The sequence below is a fragment of the Chiroxiphia lanceolata genome, chromosome 6, assembly GCF_009829145.1.
Source record: "Chiroxiphia lanceolata isolate bChiLan1 chromosome 6, bChiLan1.pri, whole genome shotgun sequence".
In the NCBI taxonomy this organism is placed as follows: Eukaryota; Metazoa; Chordata; class Aves; order Passeriformes; family Pipridae; genus Chiroxiphia; species Chiroxiphia lanceolata.
Genome location: NC_045642.1, coordinates 17,479,661 through 17,507,020, shown reverse-complemented (window position 1 = coordinate 17,507,020; position 27,360 = coordinate 17,479,661). Strand labels below are relative to the sequence as shown.

General features: G+C 38.0%; 1 protein-coding gene across 2 annotated transcripts; it reads right to left on the bottom strand.

The window, feature by feature from the left end:
* Positions 1-422: 422 nt before the first annotated feature.
* Positions 423-27,308, bottom strand: TOLLIP (toll interacting protein). 2 transcript variants are annotated; one of them, XM_032691142.1, is made up of 7 exons: positions 27,144-27,305; positions 19,787-19,936; positions 15,716-15,898; positions 14,486-14,638; positions 13,076-13,166; positions 9,637-9,657; positions 423-3,881 (listed from the first exon to the last, which is right to left on the bottom strand). In XM_032691142.1, exons 1-7 carry the CDS (start codon positions 27,174-27,176, stop codon positions 3,667-3,669), a joined length of 846 nt encoding a protein of 281 aa, XP_032547033.1. In that variant the 5' UTR covers positions 27,177-27,305; the 3' UTR covers positions 423-3,666. The 2 variants fall into 2 exon arrangements, with proteins under 2 accessions (XP_032547033.1, XP_032547034.1); XM_032691143.1 differs by lacking the exon at positions 9,637-9,657 and having other exon boundaries at positions 27,144-27,308.
* Positions 27,309-27,360: the final 52 nt, after the last annotated feature.

Genomic DNA, 27,360 nt, shown 5'->3' with positions numbered 1-27,360 from the left:
AACAACAAGGTCTATTTCATAACTCTTCACTTGGACACCACTCTCATCCGCAGTCCTCAGTCCTTCACACTGCAGCATTTCTTCCACACCCAAACGTTGTTCTTGCCTCCTCCCTGTTGCCCTTCAAACAATGCAACCTCACTACTGCCTTGTTCTGTCCTCTAGACCTGAAATGGTATAATAGTTTCTTGAGAAAGTAACACCCAGAAGAGTCAGAGAGGTATCCACCTGGAGAGGAACTCTTAAAATACTTTTGAGTATTTACCGTTAGTATTCCCACCAGATGGTCACATTAAGAACCAGTGTAATTTGTCAACTAATGTGCAACACTGAATAAAAGACAGTAACTGATACTGAATTCTAGATCAGTCTATGGACAAAGACTCAAAACTGTGGTGCTTTCCAACAGAGACATAATACACTTTCATTTAGATGATACATTTATTAAATTAGAATGAAAAAGTTAATGTACTTTAGAGTGCAAGAAACATAACTGGACACTGGACCTCAATACAGAGAAACAATGTCTTCAGAATAATTACAGCATAAAACATCCTCTGTACGGTATTACATATCAACCAAACAGGCAATAATGTTTAGGGGGGGGGGGAACATTCAGTACCATCAGCAGATGCAAAGAGCAGTAGAGAAGTTGCAAGGATCTAGCTAGACAAAAAATGTTCCTACCTTTAGCAAGTTGAGGCTCTTGGCAGGACTCAAAACTAGTACTAAGAGCACTAACTTTTAGCAGATGCCTGTCTTACACAGCTGGCTTTGGCTCCAAGCTGCTTGAAGCTGTTGAGCAGACGAGCAGCATCAAACACAGTATTACCCCATTAGCATTTTGTCAAAAGCTACAATCATGAGTGACAATTTATTCATTTAAATAAACAGACTTTCAATTCAAATACCTTAATTTTACAGACCTTAAAATAACTAAACACTCTCTGCATTTTTACATCTCTCTCAAATTCAAACCTGCCAACAAACAGCCTGACTGGAGGGATATGTATGCTGAATAGCTGAGTAGGTTTATGATTTTTGTTCTTTTTAACAAGAGAAAGTAGCATGCCTTGACATAAGAGTTTCAGCTCTAATGTTTAATTAAATAAAAAACCCCCACCTCACAGAACAATATTTAAGTATAGTGTAACATACTGAACTCCATTTACTGGCCATACTGCTCCTACATATCCCAATTTTTAACTCATACATGTACCCTGTTTTGCACAACATTTGCCTAGGAAAAAAATACAAACCAAAAGTAAATCTAAGAACAGGAGTCTCTCTCAGAGGCTCAGAGCCCAGTCTATGAATAAACCTGGCTGGCCTAACACTCGCACTTACCCCTCCTGGCAGTTAGGACTGAAAGGTGTTTATTCTGTGCTTGAAACGGAGCTGTAATAGGATGCAGTACAATTTACCAGCCATTAAGTTGAACCATGACCACTTGCTTTTATGAAAAGCTGTATTATGAATCCCACCATTTTAATATAAAAATTTAAATATATACATTTTCCCTGAATTGTTCTATCCCTAGCAATTCATGCTATCTGTGTAAAAGTTAGAGCAAGGGACTCTTCACAGAGGTATCTAAGCATTAAATCCTTACCAACATTTACCCTTTTGGGTCAAGATGTCATAAAACACTGTGCTATGAAGACCAAATGCCTCTACACCTACTCAATCACAAAATTTACCATGATTGTAGAGAAGGGGCAAGACCAGTTTCTTGAAGAACACCCATTTTATTTTAGAAAACAAAAGTGTGGTGATTCTACAGGTACAGTACACCAAAACTATAGCTTTGAATATCAAAAGCCAATTGGAGGATGTTTAAAGACATAGGTTTTCAATGGAAAATTTACGATGTTAAGGGATTCATAACAAAATTTAAAACCATACATTATGAAAAGACAGCTTTAAAAGGTCAGAAACTGGGATGATTTTTGGTGCTGTATTTTAAAAGTTTCAGTACTTTAATGATAAAAAAATAAATATTCATGCTCTACTGACAGTGCTACCTAAAGGTTGCTTGAATGTAGGTTTGGGGGAAAAAAATAAAATCAGCTTTCCAACAGATAATAAAGAAAATACTTTAAGCATGGGACATGAAATAACATATGGGGAAGAAAAGAATATGGGTCATTATTCCTTATTCCAAACCTGGCTTTAATGTTCTCACGAATCACTCAAGACCCTAGATTTCAACTGTACATTCATTTCAACTCTTGAAAATATAAAGGTCTATGGCTATTGTAGAAAGTATTTCAAATCAATTATTAAAGAGATAAAACAGCAACATTGCACATCACTGGAAAAATTAATTGGTGCTTACTATTTAAAGTGCATTACTTTACAAAAACAGACACCGCAGAAATTTATCCAACGGGTGTAACTGGTGCATACCGTAAGATTCTGCAGCTCCTAAATCAACTCTTATTTGAAAAAAATTACACTAACAATAAATACAAACAACCTCCTCTGAGGATCAGACTGTAACTCAGATATGTTAAATTGTCTCTCACAAAGAATTTTATTTCCATCTGCATAATGGTAAATTGACTACAGCAAATGTAGTCTAACAAGTCACTGAGCAATTTATAATGCCATTCTAAGATCCTGAAGCTACTTTTCATGCTTATTTTAATATTACAGGAAAAAAATACAATAGTTTTCCCACTAATGTAAAGCAGTAACTTCGCTGAAATATAGGTGTAAAGAAAGAAGCCTTATAACCAGATCGTAGATTTCTTCGTTTTTTAATGTAAGACAATATCTTTAATAATTCTTTACGGCTTCAGTCGTTTTCCAGATATAAAAATCCTTCCTTCTGCACTTATCCTTTGAAACAGCCATGGGAATGCAGAAGCAGTAGTTAGAGTGCAATTAACTGTGGGAGTACATTAGGGCTTAGTCCTGTTCTCTGCTACAGCAATACATACTGTACGAGTTAAAAGTCACCTATTAAGATTTTACAGATACATAACAATAAATACTATGTGGGAGGACAAAGCCCCAAATGCACACCAGAAAATACATTGCTTTGGTGCCCAATGACTAGATTGAATAAAAGATGTTCATTGCAAATACCAACAGCACAACCTAAAACACTGAGCTTATTAAACTAAAAATCTTTAATCAGAAAGGGGTGAGTGTATCACAGTAATAACTAAACACCACCGGACAAAAAGGGTCTTTCTTTTAACTTCTGTCAAAAGTAGTCTGCTTGCTGAAACCTAAATACTTTTAAGAAATTGGTTGTGTGTAAAGAGCAAACCTTCCATGGAAAGATTTTTTTCCTCAATCTAATGTACACTAGTCAACCTTGTACTGCATAGCGTTACTTCGTAAGAGTAAATTTATGAAAAGGAGGAGAGAAAGAAACAAAGCAGCATTACTCCCCACCCCATCAGATTACAGCCACACAGGGCACAGCTGACAGCAAAGATGCTTCACTGCTCTATTACATGGCATAAGCTAAACTAAGTATGTACAGACTGAGAAAGAAAAAGATCCAAATGTCCAAGGAGAAAAGGGGTATAATCTTTCACACCAGATGCGCTAACAGAAAGCTGTTGGGAAATTCTTCCTCTAGCTAAATCCCTGGCTTGGCAAGTAAAAATAAGTGGCATCAAGGATGGGGACTATGCAGGAAGTGGGCATCTATGATTCTTCAGTCATCTGAAGTAAGGAGTTGATAGCTGCATCCTTGTTCCCCCTCTGAGCTTCTAGCACTGAGCGGATTACTTCCCTGTCCATGTTGGGAAACATGTCCTGGATAGATTTCAGGTCCTCTTCATTACACAGATGCTGAGGGTTGACCGCAGGTGGTGGTATTGCCATTGGTACCATGCCTGGATTACAGACTGCAGGCATCCCTGCAGGTTAAAAAGAGAAGAAGAAGAAAAACCACAAAACACATGAGTGGGGGGAAAAAAATAAAAATCAGTGATTTTGAAGAAGAGAGCAGCTCATGGCTCATCCCAACCCACCAACTTCAGCATTTATTTATTTCAACATGCACTCCAGAAGAGGAGAAAAAAAAAAAGATTGCAGAGATTATACCTATACTGTTGTAACTGGAAAATATTTTTCTGGAACAGGTTGTCCCTCCAAAGTTGCATTCCAGAAGTTGTAAACTACAGTATGGCAACAGGTACTGGTAAAAATTAGGTACATCTTGCATTAAGCAGGTTTACACATGGATCACTAACCAAATACTGAGCTCATCACAGAAAGGTGTGGTTTGTGTCCCCCTCATCATATTTTAGTTCCAGTGTATTTATGTTGTGATGAAAAAATTGGTTTTACATCAGCAATATACATAGCTGATATTCAGAAAGTCAATGAATGCAATCTCCCAGTGCATTCAAAGGAAAGCAAAGTACTTTGGTCCACAAGGAGACTGGATCACACAAATAAGCAATTAAAATTTTAGCAAATGTTTTTCTCTGGCTAAAGTTTCATCCAGCCTGGAAAGTCACTAAGTGGCAAAAGAGCAATGCCTATAGGGGTATACACACTGCTTTTCCCTGTCCCTCTGCTAGAGGACAAACTTCATCTGACCTGACATTTTTTGTTAATTGTTTGCATGTCTACATGAAATTAAGTGCAGGCAGTTTATGAAGAGTTTTACAAAAATGAGTTTTAGAAAATGAGTTTTCCAGTTTCTCTTAAAAGGAATCACCAGACAGAATTCCCTTTTCATTACTTCTGAAAATGGTGTATTTCATGTCTTCACTATGCAGTTTCAGATCCCTTATTATCTTAGTCCTACTCCTTTGTGTGTTACCCTCTGTAGTTTTCCCACAGTGTTTCTAAGGTAGGGCAAGGAGAATTACCTGCATCTAGGCACAAACATGGCACTGCCTCATACTGAGAACAAACACTAAACATTTATCATGCTGCTATTTGCTTTCAAGCATTTTATGCACTGTTTCAAAGACTATTTATCTGGTATTTTTATGGATTAGTCTACAGTAATTCAAAGACCTTCATGTGCAGTAATAACCAATAGAGAAATCATCACCAAACATGTTAGCCAAGATTTTTCTTTACACATACTTTAACACCAGCCTTAATGTACAATTTTATTTCCTATTTACTACAAGAAGATCCTTCTGCAACCTGCTGCAGTCAGAGAGACTTAGAAAACTGCTAAGTGTCTTTGTTTTGACAAATTGTCTATTAGTCCCCTTCCTTCAATTAGTTTTTTAAGAAGTATGATGCACCCCATCAAAGGTCTCTTTCCATTAGGAGATGAATAATCACTTATTTTTATCTGCTCATTGGCTTTTCAAAATAGCTATTAAACCACAAGATGACCTTTATTGTATCAGAATATCATATGATAGAAAGAATACTTAGCAAATAACATTTTCCAAATGCAGCTCACAAGATGATACCCATGTACTACACCATTCTTTTTCACATACTCATACATCTATAAATTTTAAGGTATAGGTTTTCCCTACTCAACCACATCACTTCTTCCTTAAGTTTACCTAGTTACATGCTTGGTTTAAAACAGTTTGTTATAGTCTTCATAGCTTTTAATAATTTTATGCAATAGAGAAAACGGTTACTTGAGAACTGCTTTTAAAAGAAATTTCACCTTGCTATCCTCCAATCCTCTGAAAGCAAGACTAATTAAGCACTAGATCACATACTGCATTTGGTAAAAAAAAAAACAAACAAACCTGACATGCAAGACAGGGAATGTTATCTTACCTGCATTTTCTTATTGCTCACCTTAACAGTTCGTGTTAAATACTGAAATTATAATCTAAGGTTCCTTCTTCATAAAAAAAGCATTCCTTCCTAAGAAGGGCAAAACCAAACACTTTCTTCCTCCCCCCCTTATTATCTCACCTTCCAACTGTTTTTTTTTTGTATTACCTTACATACGTATATCTTTTTAGTCATTTAATTACATAAACGATTCTAGGTTCTCTGCTTCTTCAAAATAAAGAGCTCTCAACTTTTTACACATATGATCTTCAAAATCTTACAACCAGTTTAGATTTAATATTTAATTAACACCCACATCCCCATATTTGGGCAGGCCTACCAATTTTTGACAGAAATCTACTTCACTGTTTTACTTCGTATTTCTTAGGATTCACAGTAGTAACTAAACACAGGATTGATTTTGTTGTTGATTTTGTGGTTTTGGTTGGATTTTCTCCGAGCAGCTAACAACTTCCTCTACATAATTTTTAGTTCACTTGTTTAGCTTTCTATATATGACCTTTATTACTTCCCTGTAAGTTAAACAAAGCATGAACTATTTGCATCACTGCCACTATAAACCTCCAAAATATGACTCTTTTTGAACCAGGTTTCATGTATTACTCAGAACTAGATCAGAAGTTGCTTCTCTTCTATTGAATTCTAACTGCTCAAAAATCATAACAAAGCATATGTACAACTGATAAAATTTCCAAGAGTGCCTCTCTGCAGCCTCATCTCTTTCAGCATAATGACTAAAGTACTTATGTGATTATTGCAACTATATTACACTACTTCTATTCAGACTTAACATCTAAAAAAAAAGAGCAAGGAGCAGTTTCAATACTTACCTTGTCTCTTCAAGATTTTCTTTAATCTAACTATGTAATTAGAAACATCTATACTCACTTTTAACTTGTACAAAAGTTTTAGCATCCCTCTGACTCCTTTTTTCTATCAGCACTGAAAATGCTACATTATAAATCAGATTCAAGGTTGGATGAGCTAAACATCAACTCTGGCTGACAAGGTACTGTAATTTTATATAGTTTGACTATGTGTATTTCCACCACAATTTTACCTAATGTACTCTTTCTATTTCTTTCCTCAACTCGGACTTTTGTCCTATCTGAAGGGATACATTACTGATTTGTAAGCACCTCCATATTTATCAATGTTCTTCAATTTTGATTTTAAAACTCCCCTTTTAATCATCTTAAGTTTTATTAGAAGCAAAAAAGGAACCTAGAAGCTTTAAGTCAAATGTACAGGCTGCATCTATTCAAAAATATTTATACTGCCAACTCAGTCATGATTCATAAATTTATGACCTGCACACTGGAACCATGTCCCTGCCCCATCACCTGAATCACACCTCTACAAAGGACATCTGGTGCCTTTTCCGCAACACCCTAAACTTTAGCTCTACTACTTTTTTATGCCACTTGGACCATGGGCCCTGTAATCTTGTCTGGCACTATGCATCTGAACACACGGCAAATCAGACCATGTGTGCACCCTAGAGGCAAACCACTGTGCAGCCCTTAGCAATACCGCAAATACACTTTCCCCAATAACCATATCCAGCAGCATTTCAGACTGCCTCTTCCATAACTTCAACAAACATCAACTCATTCCTCACACCTCCTACAAACAATCTTTGTATTTAAAAGAGTTGAACAAAGATGCGCGGCCTCAAAAAAATAAAGGTGCAAAGTACCTGAAAGAACAGAGCAACAGAAGTTATGTTTTATTTTTAACACAAACTTTCCAATATTTTTAGTACGTCATCGACACCCTAAGATTATCCAACAATCAGCCTAAACTGTGTAGGAACTGTCCATAGAGGAGGTCAGTTTAAAATATTAATTCAAATTAAACATGAGGCTCACTTCCCAAACACCACAGCATCCTACAGCCTACCAATAATGTTTCAGTGTCTTATCAGCCCCCAAAAACAAAAATCAAGACTAGGACACAGTTTTCCTTACTGTTTTCATAAAAAAAAAAAATAATTATGAAGCCAGAAATCTGCACAGACTTCAAAACTATTTTCAATATAAATAATCAATTTTATACACAAGAAATTTCTTAACTGCATTGTTTCTCACTAATGATTTTTCAAAATCCGTTTTTTTCAGCTCTTACAGTTTTAGAATTAGTTTATACTTTCTACAACTACACTGTATACAAATGGAAGTTAGTATCACAGTGATTTTTAATAAATACCTCCATGATAAATGCTTACTCTTCATGAAACTTAACATTCAAGCTATACAAATACCAATTTAAGAGTACTTTGGGGTGGGTTTTTTTTTGTTCCACACTCGGGCTAAAAGCATCCATAATTTCTGATTTACAAAATATAAGACTTAAGCATAGACTTGAAGAACTACACACTAGAATTTAGAAAATATCCATATATACACAGTCATTAGAGAAAGTTATCAATGCTCAGTAAAGATCTGCTTTACATATTAAAAACCTCATATCACTAGCAGGTGAAAACTGGAACTGAACGACATAAGAGTCCACTACCAATGGAATTGCAGACTCCTGTGTTGCCCTCAGGTATCAGGTAAGTGTTATAAATCAGAAGAATGAAGCACTGTTTTCCAATTCAGTGAAATGGCAATGGCAAACATGCTGGCATAAGCAGTGACATTCCAATACATGAAACAATAGCAAGTCAATTGCTAGAAGCATCAATGGAAGCATCAAAGCAGAATTAACAGGGTAAACTTTTTCTAACTGCATACAAGGCATTACACACTTGTAATTTTATTTTCTTTTTCAGTCAAGTGCCCTATGGTTAATCTCTTAAGTCATTATTATTCTGTCCCATGTATAGACTCTTTCAGAGTAAACTCAGGAACCTTCTCAGCACGAATTCTTTCATTTAAATGAAGAAATCAGTACCACCTTTTCTAAAAGACAAAATAGGTCTTAATGATATTTGCTTCAGAAAAAAACCTCAGTGCTAAATATGCATGACATCTCAATTTTTTTAAATGGTGCTTCTTTGCAAGCTACTAGAAAAATTAAGCGTATGGACCCACAAAAAAATTCTAAAATGCCACTGCTCTGAATAAACCAAATACGTTGCAATAACCACAATATTTTTATTTACAGCATCTTTCTGAAATTCAGAGCATCAAGAAATTACATTATATCTCACAAGGAGTAATTGTAGAATTTTCTGAACATTTTTGATTGAAGACCAATGTTTTATCAAAGTTAATGATGTCATAATATCTTCACACAATTCCAAATCAAAGGTGTCACAGTAAAGTAAGTCTAAATTGAAGTAAAATTGATTTCCTGTAATATAATCTGCCTTTAAGAGTTCTAGTCAGGTGCTTAAACTTGACATGGATCTAAAACAGATGTGCATGAAAAATACACACTGATGAAAAAAGTGTTATCTTTTAGGAAAAAAAAAGCTTCTTGCTTTTTTCTTGTCTTCTCAGCGTCATTGCAGAACTGAGTTCTTTGCTTTCAAGCTCACAAAAAGTCATGACGTTACCTGGTTCTTCCCAAAACTTGCAGTAGCAGAACAGCTGCAAGCATAACGTTTCTCTTCTACGAAACTATGACCTAGAAGAGCTCACTGACATACAATAGCTTCAGAAGAATATTATAACATCATGTTATATCCATCAACACCATTATCACCAATTAGTTTAAGCATTATAGCATGAAGCTGAGTCATTGAAGATTTTGCAACAGGTTAGAGAGGCTTTAACAATTTCCAGGAGATGGATCAAATTGTACTATTGTGACAACCAAGTGGCAGTACCTTGTGATACAGTCTGCTGTAACAAATAAAGCTGTTTAGGTGAGTTCATGCAAAGACTCTTGAGTCAATGAGGATGGGAGTGAGAAAAGAGCTTGGAAACTTACCCAGTGCAAAGTACTCAAGCCCTAAAGACAGGTGAAAATGAAGGGGCAAGGGGAAAGGAATAAGACATGGGAAAGAAATATTAATCTATTTTTAAAAGGAAATTGATCATTTAGCTTCCAACAGTGAAAGCTGGATAAACTGAGGCAGTTGGGTAAAACCTAAACTACCCAATACTAAAAAAACTAAATGCTGCTAGGATTCAATCTCTCAACTAATTTGCTTCAGCACTCTGATCAAGTTTCCTAAACGTGCTGTTTATACAGAAGTCACAATTAGAGGAAATGTTTCCAAAATAAGTAAGCCACCAGGTGTTTGCAGCAAGGATTATATTTTATAGCCCACAAAGGACAACATACATTCATGGTTTTCTGAACAAATACCAATAGTGTCACGAGCTAACCCAAGAAACTCAATATGGACACCAAAAGGAGTAATGCACATATACACATAAACTTGCCTCAATGAAAAGTGATATTCTCCACTCTGACAGGACCCTGGAACACATGGGTTTTTGAGGTGCTTTTCACACAGGTGTCAATAAATTAAGTACAAATAAACTTCCTATTTATCCCGTGATTATTTAGCTGATAAGAAATATCATTTGCTTATTGAACTAACATTTTTTAGCTTACTGTCTCTGATACACTACCAAGATACTATCAGCACCAGTATATCACAATATTCTACAGCCTAATTAAGTAATCTTTAGAAAAAGAAAAGGGAAGAGATGGTAGACAAATTCAACTTCTAGAAGAGCAACAGGATTGATAAGTTTAAATTTTTGTATATTAATCTACAAATGTATCATCTACATCAACTACAGTTTGTAGCAACTAGTGTTATTGTCAGAAGTTTCCAATTTTAAAAACTTTTGAAATTAATTACCATGGTACAAGAATATTCTATGGCCATTTCTGTTCTCATCACAGCTCTGTAACATCTATTGCCAAATGTGAGGAAACGACCAGACTTCACCTGCTTACCACAGTGACTCACTTCTTGCTCCTACTGTTTATCCCACAGCAATTAGCTGCTCTGAGTCTAATTAGAAAGTTAGTTACATACACCAAGGTTGGAACAGAAGGTTTCTGTTACAGGAAAACAGCTTGGCCTTTGTGACACACCTGAATTTAACTTAATGTCATCTCTAAAGCGCTGCTATTTTGGACAGTTAACAAGTAACTATTAAACTCTCTGGATAAGTCTACCTGCTGTATTTCCATCATAGATAAGACTTAGATTCTAACAGTCTTGCCCAACAGTGGAATCCCCTCCACTTCAGATAAAATAAACTATTCAGTGATGCTCTTCTACTCTTCTGAAGGAAAGCAAATAGAACTTGCTTACTTACAACACTCATTTAGCTGGGTAGGTAAAAAAACAACTAAAAAGACGCAAAGAAGATAAACATATTCCTCTGGAACATACTGATGTCCTACCATCGCCCTTCTTGAAGCAGTCTCAAAAAAAAGAGAAAAAATGCTGTACAGTGTTACAAAGTGTGCCAACAGAGTGGGCCCAGAAGACACAAACAATTCAGTTAGTCAGGGAAGGCCAATAGTTTTCATACACCTTTCTGAAAGTGTTTACAGAATGCAGGAGGAGTATCTAGTTCAGTATACAGAAAACATTTCAAAAAAATCCATGTCTTCCAAGAGGCACTACTGGTTTCATTTGTAATTTGAAACTACTTTTATTAAGTTATTAAATGTGTGACACAATTAAAGTTACTTTACAATTCCGAACCCAAACATCTGTCTAATTATTATTAGTGGGTCATTGATTAGTGAATAAGTCAAAGCTTTAAAACTCACAGTACTTTGGGAAAATTTGATGTCCACAGAAATTCTAGAACAGCAAATACAAAGCACAGTAATATTTAAAAAAATTTCAAAAATATTAAATATAGGGCAAAGGTGGCTTGTAAGAAGTCTGGTATTTATAAAGCCAAGGAAGTACATTCAAACTTTCCCAGAACAAAATAAAAGTTCAAATCCAAGGGTGGAACTACCACTTGAAAAATATTATTTATTTCTTCACTTGTGCAAGTAGAAAGTACTCTCAAGATAAATACAAAATTAACAGAACATCGAGATCTAAACATAAGATATACCATAGTACTTGAAAAACAATTTTGAGGGTCTTGTATCAGTCTTATCTGCTGAGTTCTATGTCTACTTTCAATTATACCTGAAAGTAGTCTCTGCTTTATTTCTTATGTTAATATTCTCTCTGGCACAGAAATTTTGTAATATTATATGAATAGTCTCATTTTGATCTATTCTGTAGCACCTCCTACTATATCTTTTAACCATACACAAGATGACTATGTTTGAAGCTCACTACAGAAGGTCTGGTTTATCACAACAGGAACACCCTTCAGAACGCACACCCAAATTAAAAGCAATTCACTGGCAAAGCAAGCAAGACTTAAAATCTTAAAAGCATTTGAGATAAAGCAAACTGCATGTTTTTATCAGGGACTAAAGTATGCTGCCAAACTTTTCCATGTTTTGCTCCAACTTAACTCCATAAAAATGAAACAGGAGGTAGGATTTCTAAATTACATATCCAATCAAATCAATGAGATTTGTTTTTACAGAGAATGGAATTTTAAATTCAATCATGCTCTAGTCTTACAAAAGAAAAATAAAATGTATATATATCACAGCTGTGTCAGCCCTTCGCACTGTAATTATGTCTCACATACTCTATCACTCATTCATACACTTGCATACAAAGAAATGAAAAATAAGTAAATTTGTCTCTTATTTTCCCTAAAAATAACACATATTACTGAATAAATATCCATACAACAAACCAGATTTAAGAGCCTAAAAGTGAAACACAAACTCAAATGAACTTTACTTATCAGTTACCTAAGTAGGGCAAATTCAGGCTTATTTACATACTTTAAACTTTTCATCTTTGACAGAAAAATCACAAAACCTACGTTAACACACCTTTTCTCTAGAAGTCCAAAACTCACTTTGAACCAACCAAGAGCACTGACAATACCTGCTGCAGCTCATTCTGATGTATTTACATAACTACCTCAGAGCTCCCTAGCATTCTTCATTCACTGAGCTACACACTTCACATGCGGTGCAGCAAGTTTCCAACACAGCATCTTCAGTGACCTGACCTAGGTCTAAAATATTCAGAAAGAGAAGTCTTCAAGATACTTGTTCCAACTTGACAGACATTTTAATCCATTTAATCGAACTCATGCAGCATCCTTAAACAGTGTACAAGACTGAAAGCAGACCTACACTTAATATGCTTCCTCTTCTCACAAAAATGTGTCATGGGAAAAGTGGTCAAGGACAAAATCATTTATAGCTCCCTGCACGTTCTGAAAATGGGATAAATTTGGTATTTATTTCTGAGAAACCCTTCATCTGAAAGTTTCAGAGTCTTCAAGGAGAGAAAACATACCTGCTATAGGCACATATCCAACTCCTTGCTGATATACAGTGGGCATCAGCACCACTGGCTGGGGCTGCATCATCATGGCAGCTGGCAAAGACTTGACACAAAAAGCACAGATTAGAACAGATTAGAACAACTCAAGAAACAGCAAAAACCCCAAAATCGTCAATTAAAACTGTTTGCAAACAAGTCATCACATTGCAGATCCATGTCCCATATTACAATATCATTATGCTAAGTGCTAATCTAGATCAAACAATCCCTAGCAAATTAACTGAACTACCAACTTTTAAGTGACAATTTGCCTGTAAATCAATAATAACACATCATGTCAAAGTACCTTTTGCAAGAGTGTGATAAAATTTCTCACTAAAATCTTGTTACTGAAGCGAATTATTTTAAAATACAGGTTCAATCAGCTTTCATGCCTTATTCTAGTGAAATGAATATACAACATATCATAAATGAAATACTAGAGAAAATATGAATTTTATTTTATTCTTATTTTTTACTTTTAAAAGCAGTATACTGCTCTTAGAAGCAAAACTGAGTTTGAATTAATTATTTCTGAGGTAAACCAGTTCTTTAAAGAAAATGTCAGTTTAACCCCATTCCCTTTTACTACCACAATTCAGTTCAGTTTTATCCTTGAAAATATTAAAAGGTCCAATTCTATGTACAGTAGATTCATGGGGAGACAGTTTTCAAGGTTCATTACAAACTTATTTTTCTTAAGGGTAACAGAACAACTGTTCAGACCTGGGGCAGAATGTGAATTTCAAACAGCAGCAAACATCTGTTCCTAGCTGTGTATTCAACAGCAGCCTGGAATTTCTGACAACGTACAAGTGCAGTAGGAAGCACTCAGGGCTGCACATGCTACATGTTATCCAACAGCTACTTAATACAAAGGTGACAGATAAGAACACTCCATGAGCTGCTTAACAGACCTGTGTAAGTCAGCAGTTCATAACCAGTAGCATCAAATGAACAAGAATGGAAGTAAAAAACAATGTCATCTGAAAGATCATTCAAATTACCCAAGAAAGATCTAAGACAGAGAAGAGTTTCCATTATCTTTCTTTTAAACTGACATGAATTTCTTAAGATTGGTGGCAGGGGCAGGGGGAGGTATCAGCTACTGGGTGTATTCCTAAACAACAGGAATAAGCTGAATTTTCATAATTGCAGAACAAGATAAATACTTATCTACCACCTCACTAAAAAGTATTTATTGCCTTAACTAATATGTTTGACTGCTATTCCCAGACTTAGGTATAATTATTTTAAATGCTAATAGACACAAACACCCAGTATGGTAAAACAGAACTACTTCTACTTCAGTGTAAAATACCTCCCTCCAGCTACTTAAGAAGCTTCTCTCCCTTCCTCCTCCCAGCCTCAAACTTGGCTTACCGTGTATGACATAACCAGATTAATCATTCCTTCCTTATCATCACCTTGCCTTCCACTCAGGCTATACCACTCATCTTCCACATTTCCTTGTTTCAGAGACTCAGGAATTGTAATGTGTGTCCAAGCGATGCGGTCATCCATTGAAAAAGCTCGCTGGAATATAATTTAAAAAATATTATCAAGTTAATTGTCCTACAAAAACCCCCAAAACAACTTAAAATTACTCTTGACTAACACTTCAGTTTTATGCTATTTAATTTTGTTAATTTTTATGCCTTTTGAAACAACTGAAGTGTCAGTAAATATTTTGGTCATCTCCTTTCCAACAAGGATGAATGATCCTTTTAATTAATGGGATTACAGGTTGACTGCAGATATTTAATAACAAGAAATTGAAAGCCTGAAGCAGAACACTTCCAGAAATACAACACACTAATATCAGCATAGTCTGTGTGAATCTTATGACATCACATCAGAGGCCATTACATGAATGCAAACAGCTTCTCTTTACTACTATAGGCTGTGAACTTCAGTAATTCAGGAGCAGATACAAGCACTGATCTGCCATCCCTGCTGCAGCAGTGAAACAGGCACTTGAACCTTACCAATGAAGCCCACAAAAGAGCATCCAAAAGCCTCACTTGTGTAATGAGCACACAGCTGCTGCAGCGACATGCTTTACATGAGAGGCAGCAACAGGCCAACTGAAAGACTTTAGCCTCAGTTGTAGCCCCCTAGTTTCTTCTACTAAGTCCTAATGACTGCACACAGTCTATATTTTACAGTTTTATCCTCAGCATTTCCAAGCTTGGGAAAGCTTCCAAGCTCATCCTAGGTTAGAATAACACTGAAGAATTTTTGAGTAAAACAGCATTGTACAAACAGGTGATTTTTAACAGGGACAGTGCAGAATATAAGGCTGCAGGGCATTCTGATAGGCGAGAGGAGCTTAAATACCACTCAGACATCTTTTGCTTCTCTTCCTTTGCAGGCAACTCTGCTGGTGGTGCCTCTTATCAGCTACCAAGGGAAAAATAATAGTTCTGACATTCTTGGGGAAGAGTAAGGCCTTATGCATTGATGATTTTGGCATTCTGAAACATTTTCATCATCTCCCAGAGAACACAGAAATTGTCTTTGGTAACTCAATGCCTTTTTGCAAGGTTTCACCCAAACCTCAGTCCAAATAGCAGATAGAGAGAGGTAGAAAAAACATACAGCAGTTCTGACCTCATCAAATATCTCTAGATAAAAAGAGTCCACACCCGGGGGAACAGTGCACTGAATAACTTTGTTCCAGCGGGGGTTCTTGGCTCCATTATGTGCTGTAGGAGTTTCATACACAGCATAGCCCAGCCGTATTCGACAGTACGGATCCATGCGCGTCATTCCATAGTTCTTTGCCAGTTTTGCCTGAAAAGAAACACAGTAAGAATATAATATTGACATAAACTTGAAAATTTAATTACTATTAGTTCACAATAAGAATCAAATATTGAATAAAGGACTATATTCAATTGTGTGGTGGACAGGAAGGAGGGGAAAAAAAAGTCCAGAAAAACAGCATTCAGATTAAAACATAAACCGATGACACCATTAAATGTCTGGGACACCTTGAAAAGGGATCATCTTTTTAACTTGTCTGTTGTAGATAATACACATTTTCACCATAGCTAAAATAAGTGGCTTCACAATAAAGCAAAAGATACATGATTACAAGGAAACAGTAAAAAGTCCATTTTTTCCCTAGATATGTGCTCTCCAACATACAATCACAAGCGTAATGAGACAGGTATCTTGTTCTCTTTCACTGAAGTTCTTTTAAAGGACGAAATGCAAAAATCCAGTAGCTTCAAGAACATCACACAGTACAAAAGCACAAACTGCAAATTCAATTGAGGTAAACTTCAGGAGATCATACCTTCAGCATATGCATTGGATAATATTTAATTCAGTGGACAACTTAAATCCTAACATTACTATAACAACAGATGGTATGTAGAATCAGAAAAGATCCAACATACTTTTGCTGTAACATCAGAAGACCAGAACAGAAAAAGTTGAAGACAATCCTGAACACAACACCGAGCACTGCTGCACAGCTGTGCCCAAGCAGAAGCTGGGCTCTTCAGACATGCTGTTTCTCTGACCTGTACTAAGCAGTTCTTTTCATAGTAAGACAAGTGACAAACCATGGTGCCTAAAGGTGCCTCCCACCTACAGGACAGTTTACAGAATTCAACAGTTAAGAGGTGCATAACATTTATCACAAGTGCTGCGCCTCAGGCTTGGAAAGCCCTTTTCTCCTTCAGGACATGCTGGTTCAGCAATTGGTACATTACAGCTTGTGAGAAAGGTCTCAAACTTTCTTGTTTCTTGTAAATGTGAACTTAACAATTAAAGTAGGAAAGTTGCCACCTAAATTACCCACTCTCTAGACTCTGAAGTCATGAGATCAAGTAGCTTATCATAAAACTCTTTCAAAAAGAAAGGCAACAATCAATAATGCCTAGACAAACTCACCACCACTCCTATGTATCTGCACGAAAAAAGTGTAGTAAATTACCTTCCCAGAAACTTTTTCAGATCTTCCACCAGTTTATTAGTAACAGAACTAAGGCATGTTGCTCGATATAATTTATCAACACATATTTAAATACAAAATACTTCAATCAGCTTTTCACCTTCTATAGGTTAACTACACTGTGGCAAGTCTTCTATCCAGAATGCCATGTCTCAATATGCAGCTAAGATTCCATAGCATTCCTGCATAAACTCCCAGAGAGGGACAGAAGAATATCTCTTGGGATACCACAGGGTTGTACTGCCATTCAGAAGGACCTTGACAGGATGGAGAAGTGTGCAGACAGGAATCTCAAAGTTCAACAAATGAAAATGCAACATTCTGCCCCTGAGGAGGAACACCCACATGTACAATGGTGGTAGACTGTGGGCCACCTGGCTGGAAAGCAGCTTTGAGGAGAAGGACATTGAGGGTCTTGGTGGACACCAAGTCAGATATAAGCCAGCAATGCTCCCTTGGAACAAAGATAAGCAGTATCCTGGTCTGCATTAGGAAAGCACAAATAGCAGATCAAGGAAGATGCCTTCTACTCAGCACTGGGGAGACCATGTCTGCACTACTGTTCTCTTTAGTTCTGGGCTGCCCAGTAGAAGGTATGGTTATGTCTGAATGAGTCCAGCAAAGGGCCACTAATGCAACTAAGGGTTTCACAGAATCACAGAACACGTGAGGTCGGACAGGACCCCTAAAGATTGCTTAGACCAAGCTCCCTACTAAAAGCAGGGTCAAATGCTCAGGGAAAGTTCTGAGTGCCTCCATTGATGGAAGCTGCACAAGCCTTTTGGAACTTATTCTCATGTTTGACATATTTCCCTATAAAAAGGTTTTTCATATATTCAAATAAGAGTTTGCTGTATTGTAATTGGTGCTCACTGCACCTCTTGTCCATCCTCTAGATAGCACTGAAAAGAGTCTGTCTTCTTCATAAATATCCAATGGCAGGGACTACTTGTTGGTAAGATTCCCCTTAAGACTGTTCCATGAGTCTCTCGGCCTTTCCTTGTATTTAAAATCCTCCTTAATCCTTGATTAAGGCAGTGGCCGGGGGGGGAGGCAGGGCGTAAGGATGGGATGAGGTTTGGACTAAATATACTCCAGAGGTCCCCTCTAACCTCAGCTATCCCATGATTCTGTAACAAGGGGTTACTTACAGACATGGCATTAAGAACAGCCATTAAGTTTTAATTCTTAAGAAAGATAAAGATTTTTTTCTTGTCTGCACAAGCAATTAAAAATAAATAAGAATTGAACCCGATAAAAACCAGTATCAACTCCATCAGTTTACCCATGCAAACAGGAATCTGGATGTTTCTGTAACATATCCACTCAAAGCAAGATTCAAAACTTCTTGAACACCGTACTGTCTGCTCCCTTTATCTGCTTCAGGGATTTCTACTATCTATATCTATATTGATTGGATCAATATCCCATGACAAAAAGCACTTCAAGATGACCAAGCACATACTCAAAGATGAACAACCTACGGAGAAGCACATAACTTGCCAAAAGCTGCTAGGGAGTTAAGAGACATATGGCATGTTGTTTGATAAATGTTTTGTTTCCTTATATGCCTGAGGTTTAACCTGAATCATCTACTCCTAGCTCTGGAAAAAAATTATACCAAATATACTACACTATGCTCTAAAGTGGTAACATTTTTCTGCTGTTCAAAGTTGCAGGCTTCCAGTCTTACACTTCTCTGAACACACACTGGGAAACCCATCAGAACTAGAAAGAAGGCTGTAATGGAACCCAATGAATGAGTTCCAAGTGTCTAGGCTTCAGAATTAATAAACTTTGAAAAAGCATTGCCCCCAGTTTTCAGAAGAAAGATATCAGCTGGAAAGGAGCACTGAAAAACACAGAAAGAACCGACCAATACCTCTCCTGCTGAGAGACCTTATACAGGTTTACTCCCCGGTAAGGACCTCACCATGGAGCTGTAGCCATACATGTACTATTCCAGCCTTGGTGCTAAATTTGAGGGTAAATCTCTCTTTGGTATGTTTTTAGAGAATAATTGAAAGACAGCACTTGTAAAGAGGTGTAGTAAGTTAAGTAAGAAGGACATCAGGTATGCTAATGTAGATAAATAGAACTGTGTTATGGCATACAAGTTTTAAAACCTGAAATCTTACACACAATGAATGCAGTAATACAGTACTGCCAAGACATGAAAGAATGTGCAAAAAGGGAAAAGAGGAAGTAGAAAATAAAGAGCTAGGACTATATAGTTGTGATCAATTAAAAAAGCCTGGAGAAAGCACTGAGAAAAACAGCAAATGCATTAGAAGAAATGAGGATGGAACAGAGCAGACAGTTAAGGAAAAACATATAAGGCAACCACAGTTTCCTACAATATTCTCAAAATTGTTAATGTCTTCCAATAGTAAGTGTTTCTACAGGAAGCCTTCTTAACAGAAGTTTTCGGAGAAACCTGTTCACTGCAAAAAACTCCCATGAGTTTATTTGCTTGTGTGCTATAATAGCAAGGTTTACAGGAAATTGCTGCATCAGGCAGCTATGAAACTGGACAAAATGCTGATGTACAGAAAACATGAAGCTACAAAAACCTTAGGAATTACTCATTCCCTTTTACAAGTAATTTATTAACTTGAATTCCAATACAAAGTCTTTTCATGGCCACTGATCAAAAAAAATTAACTGTATTAATTACTTAAAATTACTTAATTTTCCAAAGATGGCACAATTTATACCTGTACTACAGTAATGCTGAGTCTTCCTACTGTACCCATGGGTCCTCCATACTGTAACTGCTGAGCTGCCTGGGCATCCAGCTGGATTTGCTGTTGCTGCTGGGTTGGGGTAATGCGAAGAAAATCTTGAGGAAGTTCACCAACATATACCTTAAAAAAGAAAGAGGAAGAAGGGAAAAAATACTTCAAAGGTGAGTTTTTCACATTTAGAACGAGAAAGAAAAGAATATAAATCAAAGTGTATCAAATTCAGCTGGATTTAGTCTAGTTTTGACAGCATGAACAAAGAACCAATAAAATGACAAAACTGCCAACTCATGTAGAGAATGTTCTCATACTCACCTTCAAAACCACTAAATTCCAACATAAGCCTCTGAAAAAATGTAGGACACACAGAGCCAAAGTGCTCTGCAACTAAACATTTAAGTAGTCCATACAAATGTCAGAGCTACGAAGTTTCGTATCATATTCACATATGACATCTGATGGCACCCAGTTCTTTCACTCACATTGCATCCAAGTATTCCTGTGTCAAGACATAGCACACTGCTTTCATTTGAAAAGGTCACTTTCACAGTCACCTTCAAGACAGATTGTAGAAACAGTATTTCCTATGAATCCTGCAACAGAATAAAGATGCCCTCATGATTTTCCAGTGTTAAACACAGCCGGCTTGCAACTAATCATGGTGACGAAATTCCACCACACTCAAAACAATAATGGAGAAAACCCTGGTCTATCAAGAGGATAAGTCATGACAAAAAGTATACTAGAGGACCTCCACCACACGAGCCAATATGAATCAGCACTCATCATGTATTTTCTGTTAGCTTTACAATAAAAGAAGGGAAAGTTTCTACCTACTACTTGTCAGTTCAACAACTCAGGTTGTTTCTAGGTTTGAAATGCTTGGTGAATGTTATCAATAACACACTTAGAGAGAGTATCATTTTAAACTAACACACATACTGTAATAATAAATTTTAAAAGACTAATAAAGTGTAAAGTGGCATAGAAAATTTATAATTAAGCTGTACTTATTTCTGTTGTCTATAGAGTTGTTTACATATTTAATAGAGAACTGTCTACCTCATGAAGACAAAGGACAATGCAATTTCTCATGTTGCAACCCTAAGCAATATTACTCAATTGTCTGTCTGGCAGATGGATGCCTACAGAACATAATTTAAGATGTTAACAGGCCTCGAGGACATAGCTTTTCAAGATTAGACAGCATTGGCACGTCAAGATTGCATCTTGGAGACAGAAATTGAAGCTCCTGACAAATCACATGTTGCATGACTATTTTGTATGACTATCTGAGAGCCTCAGAATCCGGGCAACAGTGGGTGTCACATGCCAGAAAGGAAGTTTATCTAAAAAGCTCAGGAAGAAGCACTGAATGCCTGCTACCAGGCTGTTGGGAGGGAGAGAGGGCAATCAGTTTTGCTTACAAGCATCTTAAAATTTTACCATTAAAATCCTAAGCACTTTTAGTTTTAAAAAGTGAGAAGAAAAAAAAACAGGGGCAAACAGGGAGAAAACTAAGCTAAAAGTGAATAATAAAAGAAAGCTTATTTAAGTTTGGCTGGAAATTACATGTGAGCTGGTAACAGCCTTCTCATTACAATACATATCATTAAAAAGGAGTTGGTTTTAAATAAAACATAATCCATTTAGGCAAGATTTGAAATGACACCAGAATTTATCAAAGAAATGGCATTTACAACACAGCAGGTCCCCTCCAGCCCTAGTCCTAAAGGATGTTTCAAATCTGTTATTATTAGCATCTCTAGGAACAAACATCATAAACACTTCCCGTAGTCAGAAGTTGTGGTTGCAGCCCAGAAATCTCATTTCCATATATGCAAGCTCCCTCTGTCAACTTCTCAGAAAACAGGACAGCCTCTTTTATCTCTACCACACTAATGTGGACACTGGAAAGCTTAAGTCATTCACAACATAAGTCTAATAGTATCTTTCTCTTTTTTTGATTTTATTTTATATAAGTCAGCCAAATACTGCCCCAAAATAATATAAATAGTCTCTGTGCTGAGGTTCAAAAGGCACAAAAAAGCCTGTAAGGGAGACCAAAGTTTTCCTACAGCATCTAAGCTAATTTTAGGTCATTCAGTTACCTCACAGAAAGCTACATGCTTATCCCAGAATTGCAGAGCAGACTCACATAGAAACTAAAACCAGCTAGTGTTAACTAAGTTTTCAAAAGATCTGAGTGGTAAACCCTTCCCAAAGGAAGAGTGGGGAACAGGAGATGCATACACTCTCCTTTTAAATAGTCAGTTCTGACTGAGATCTAGAAGACAAATCCTGGTGATACAGTCTGTAAAATACCTACGAGAGATGCTTATTGAGGAAAATACACTACTCTGTATGTCCTTATGCTAATTATCAGTTGATTCCATATTGATGGCAACAAATACTGCAACCTTTTTATCTTTAAGGAGATAGGCCAATTTACATCTTCCTCAAAGCATTTAAAAGCAGGCACATAAGTGTCACCTCCATCAAAAATACAAAGTTACATAACCAGCATTCAACCAGTTTTTGTTTTTAACACAAGGAGAACATATGAGACAAGCTTGGATCACTGATCCTTCTCCACAATCACTTTAAAACAAATGCATTTCCCTCTACCATAATGGCATTTAAGAAAGAATGTGAAATTCAAACATGTTCTGTCACTAAATGCAAAATGAAAAATGAATTTCATTTAGCAATAGAACATGGATAGGACTACAATTCAGAAGAAAAATGTTTAATAGGCATTAATAAAAAATAAGCCTGCTTATAATTACTTCCTAATAAACTTTATTGACAGCATTGCATATCAAAAATATGCATCATCTAGAAACAGAATAATATTGCTTTTCCTATGTGCTACAACCACCTGAGAGGTAGTTTTAAGGATCTTCAAAGTGAAAAGCTGCAGATATAAAAACTGCATCTCAGCTTCTTCAAACTGAAGGCAGTGTGATGTTCTACAGCTATTTGAAGTAACTGAGGATGGGGGTGTCTCAGTCTGACCTCCCTGTTTCTTGTACAGCACTAAATGGGGCAAATAGTTGCAAAGTATGTTAGTGCAGAGGGATGATCAGAAGAAAGTGAAATAAGGTTCAGAAGTAAAGGGAAGCGGAGGGAAGTCATCAGAACCCTGAACTCAGTAACTGATCACGCAAATGGTACCTACAAACAGGAGGGAAAGGGAACACAGTGCCAGGGACAACCACAAATGCCCTAACTTATGGAACCATTTGCCCAGACACAATGCATTCAGGGAAACATAACTAAGGTTTCCACACCTGCAACTACCAAGGAAATCTAACATGAAAATTCTTTGAAACATCACAGAGTTTTAAACACCTAACTGCTCAAAAAAGTTCTAACCATTCTCCTTTAAATGGTTTTACTGTCTTTAAGAAAGAAAAAGTGAATGAGACAGAATTTTGAACTACTCTTCTATGCTTTGCACAGTAAATAAAAAATTGGTACCAGATAAGATGCATCCAGAGGTCCTGAAAGAGCTGATATTTGTTCAGGGTTGCTCTCTAACATCCTTGAAAGGTCACAGAGATTAGAGGAAGGGCCCTATAGCTGCAGAAAGACAAATCTCATACCCAGCTTTCAAAAGGCTAAGAAGGATGACCTGAGGAACCACAGGCAGGTCAGCTTCACTTCAGTCACTAAAAATTTTATAGAGCAAGTCCTTCTGGAAGACATTTCTTGACACACAAAGAAAAAAAAAAAAAACCCACCAGGGACTAGGAATAGCCAGCCTTTAACAATGCTTTAAAACAAAAAAAGCCTAATGAGCCATCTGCCTTCTACAATAAAATTACTGGAATATGTGAACAAGGAGAGAGCAGAAAAGTATCAAAGCTGGGTCATTACAATCCAAATGGGTTGCATTGATGAAAAACTGGCTGAGGCACTGAGATCAAAGTTAAGGTTCACTGGTGAATGACATTGGAGGTTGGTTAAAGGTGAAATTTTTTCAAAGGTCTGTACTGACGCTAACTTATGTGTTTTGAGGAGGACACCAAATTTGGGGAAAAATATTTGAGGACAGGACCAACTAAAGAGAGAGGAATTCGCTGGCAGGAATCCTATGAAATTCAACATGGGCAAAGTCCTGTACTTTGGACAGAAAAATCCCTGGCACCAATACAGACTGGGAAACAACTGGCAGGGCTATACCTCTACAGAGGTGAAGAGCAAGCTAAACATGGGTGAGCAGAGCACTCTCGCAGCATGAAGCCTAACAGCAGACTCCACTGCATCAACAAGAGCCCAGCCATTGGGCTGAGGAAAGCAACGGTTTCCCTTTATTCAGCACTTGTTAGACCACATCTGGAATGCCACAACCTGTTTGGGACCCACCAGTATTGAACTTGAGGAAGCCCAGCAAAGACCCACCAAGATGGCCTTTGAAAAGGGCTGGAGCACAAAACTTGTGAGGTCAGGCTGAAGATTTGTACAGAGCAGGAGACACTTAAAATGCACCTTGTAGCAGCTTTCCAGTATCTACGAGGAGGTCATTGAGAAAACAGAGCCAAGCTCTCTTCTGAGATGCAATGCAAGAAGAAAGGAGATCTCAGTTGTCAAACTGAAACAGAGGAGATTTTATGTGAAATAAACAGGGGTAACTAGGGTATACAACATGAGTTAAAAATTAAAGATAGAATGAGTGTCCATATGACATCTACACCTATTCCTGGAGAAGAGAAGGCTCCAGGAGGACCGCAGAGCACCTTCCTGTCCCTCAAGAGGCCTACAGGAAAGCTGGAGAGGGACTTTTGACCAGGGCCTGTGGAAAAAGATATCAAAGTTTTGAAGAGTTTCAAGACAAAACTCTGATATCAGAGTAGTCATTATTAAGGAAATTAGGAGAAGAAGTCTATATAGTCCTAGCTTGGTATTTGATCTAATTTTGAAGAACCTGACATATTTGCCAGCACAGCGAATACTGAGTAATTTTGGATATGACTGGCTAACCAAGGAATCAGAAATACAAGGTTTTTAGTGGCTCAGTCTTAACCTCAAGCCTGATCAAACTGTTTATTAATACTCCCATTTGTAAAAGGTATCATTTAGCAGCCCTTACATATTCAGCTATATTGTGTGAAAGACAGAACTGTTCTCTCCAGCACTAAACAAAAAAATGTTTCCCAATCCTTTAGCACCATTTAGTGGCCATTTATTTGTAATGCAGTTGCATATACAGACACAAGGAGAAATCTATCTTCCTCTCTAGAGAAAATTAAGAAAGGTTGGCATGTATCATATCAATATCGTTAGCTGTGAATGGCTGCTTAACATTGCATAATTTATTAATTCATTTGAGAACACTGAAACCTCTAAAGTGGGCAAAGAAGAAAAGCATGCACAACAATGTAGGGAACACATTAAAAAAAACTCCCAAAGCCCGAAATCCAGAAAGCCAAAGCTGCACACGATAATTTATCACACACCTTTCCACTTGCCAGGCTTCAATCAAGTTTAGGAAACAAAAGATTGTAAAGAGATTACACAGGAGTACCTGGGAAACTGTAAAACAAGACATCTAGAAGAATAACATTCTGTGTCTGAGATGTAGTTCCCTTAAAAACTTTAAGAAAGACTAGGTGGTTATGATATTCAAACATGATGTTTGAGAAGTTGTGGCACTTAGTGCCACGGTCTAGTAACCACGGTGGTAGTGGATCAAGGGTTGGACTTGATGATCTCAGAGGTCCTTTCCAACCTGGCTGATTCTATGATTCTGTGTTCAAGAAGGTTCTCTAGTACTAAAGTCTTGTCTAAGCCCAGGAAGTTTCACCAAGCCAAAACAAGCAGACATCGAAAGTACTCCACTCAATGCCAACAAGGTGTTTAGCACCACAGGCAGGCAAAATTTCTCCTGCAAAGAAACGCCACTCCAATTCAGGGATAGAAATATCAGCACAATTTCACATCTCTGCAAATCAGGACTACTGTTCACCTTCAGTCAAACCATTCTGTTTGTAACCAAATCCCTCAATATCCCCAACTCTCTCTAAACATAAAACTAAAGGATAACTAAAAGTGAAGTTCCTATTAAACAGACTCTGACTATTTTTCAGGAATTTATATTATTTGGAGTTTTCTTGAGTGAAATCTGTTACATATTGACTGAATTCTATTTGAGTGGAATCACACACATGTCAAACCTTTGGGCATAGCAACTGCCTAAGTCACCACAGATTCAACAAGAACAACAGTTGTTTTTTAATGGTACTACAATGAGCAATAAAAAAATGAATTTACTTTTTTTACCTTAATTCCCCACTTAAAACTTTTATTCCAAGCATCATCACAATCCATTGCAAAAATCTATTCTGGAAGGCCAGACAAGGCATTTTAAGGAATTAAAACCGATGATCATATAATATTACTGTCACAAGATAACAACAGACAGCAACACAGTTCTTCAAGATTAGCAATTTCATAATTCACCTCGCTGGTCTTTCTACGAGGTTCTGTAGATGTACCAAAAGAGTAGGTGTTTCTACAAAATAAAACATAGCCGTTTAAACTGATTGTCTAAAAAAAGTCTCAGTTCATCTTCAAAGCAATATTATGCTGTCAATTACTACCAGATCCTTCTGGACAGGAAGAACAGACAGGAGCAGCACGTCGGTCGAGAGCTGATGTTGTACCCCACACGGCGGAACACGCCGGTATGATGCATGAATATCCCTGGGCAAAACCAGACAATAACATATTCCCAATAAACTGTGAGCACCATCTCCCAGGAGGCTGTAAATTGTTTTTACGATTGCTCAGCGCCTCCCATCCAACACGCACGCCTACATCCCACGCTAGATGCGTCGTTCCAGCCCTCAGGCGGCGGTTCCAGGGACAGAGGCCCGACCGTGCTCCGCGAGCACAGGGAGCTGCGCTCCGCTTCCAGGGGAAAGCGCTTTAGGTCCGGTTGAGTTTAAGCTGCTCCTTGCTCGGGAAGGCCTCTGGACAAAGAACGGGCAGAACAGCCGCCTCAAGCCCCATGCGCAGAGAGGAAGGACTCTCTCCTCTCCCGAAGCCTCTTGGCCCGGCAGGGAGCCGGGAAGAGAGGCAGACTTCCCTCCCCTCGCCCCCCGGCAGAGAAGAAGAGAGGACTTTTCCTGTCTCCCCCCCGGTCAGAGTGGGGGCAAGGCGGGACACACGGCCTCTCGCTCGCAGAACGGCGCAGCAGAGGCCGGGCCGGGAGGGCCGGACGGCGCAGCCCATCGGGGTCGCTCCGAGCCGGGCCTCGCCTGCCCCGCACGGGGAGCGGTACCGGGACACGGCCCCGGGCGGGCCCCGCGCCCGCAGCACTCACCGGGCCCCGCTGGGTGCTGACGGTGGTCGCCATGGCGCCTCGTCGGGGCCGAGACCCTTCCTCCTCTTCCTCCTCCCGCCCCGCCAGGCCGCCGCTCCCGATCCCGGTGCCGATCCCGATCCCGGCGCCACCCGTCAGTCAGCGCGAGCCGCGCGTCACCTGACCAGCCCGCCCCGCCCCCGGGGGCAGCGCAGCGGCGCCCTCCTGCGCACGCGCC

Excerpts from the sequence above, each read along its gene's own strand:
- TOLLIP (XM_032691142.1), bottom strand. The coding sequence starts at position 27,176 with ATGGCGACCACCGTCAGCACCCAGCGGGGCCCG. Across the intron at positions 13,167-14,485 it reads ATCTGGTTATGTCATACACG|TCTTTGCCAGCTGCCATGAT; the intron begins GTAAGCCAAGTT and ends TTTTGTGTCAAG. Across the intron at positions 9,658-13,075 it reads TGGATATGTGCCTATAGCAG|GGCTTGAGTACTTTGCACTG; the intron begins GTATGTTTTCTC and ends ACCTGTCTTTAG.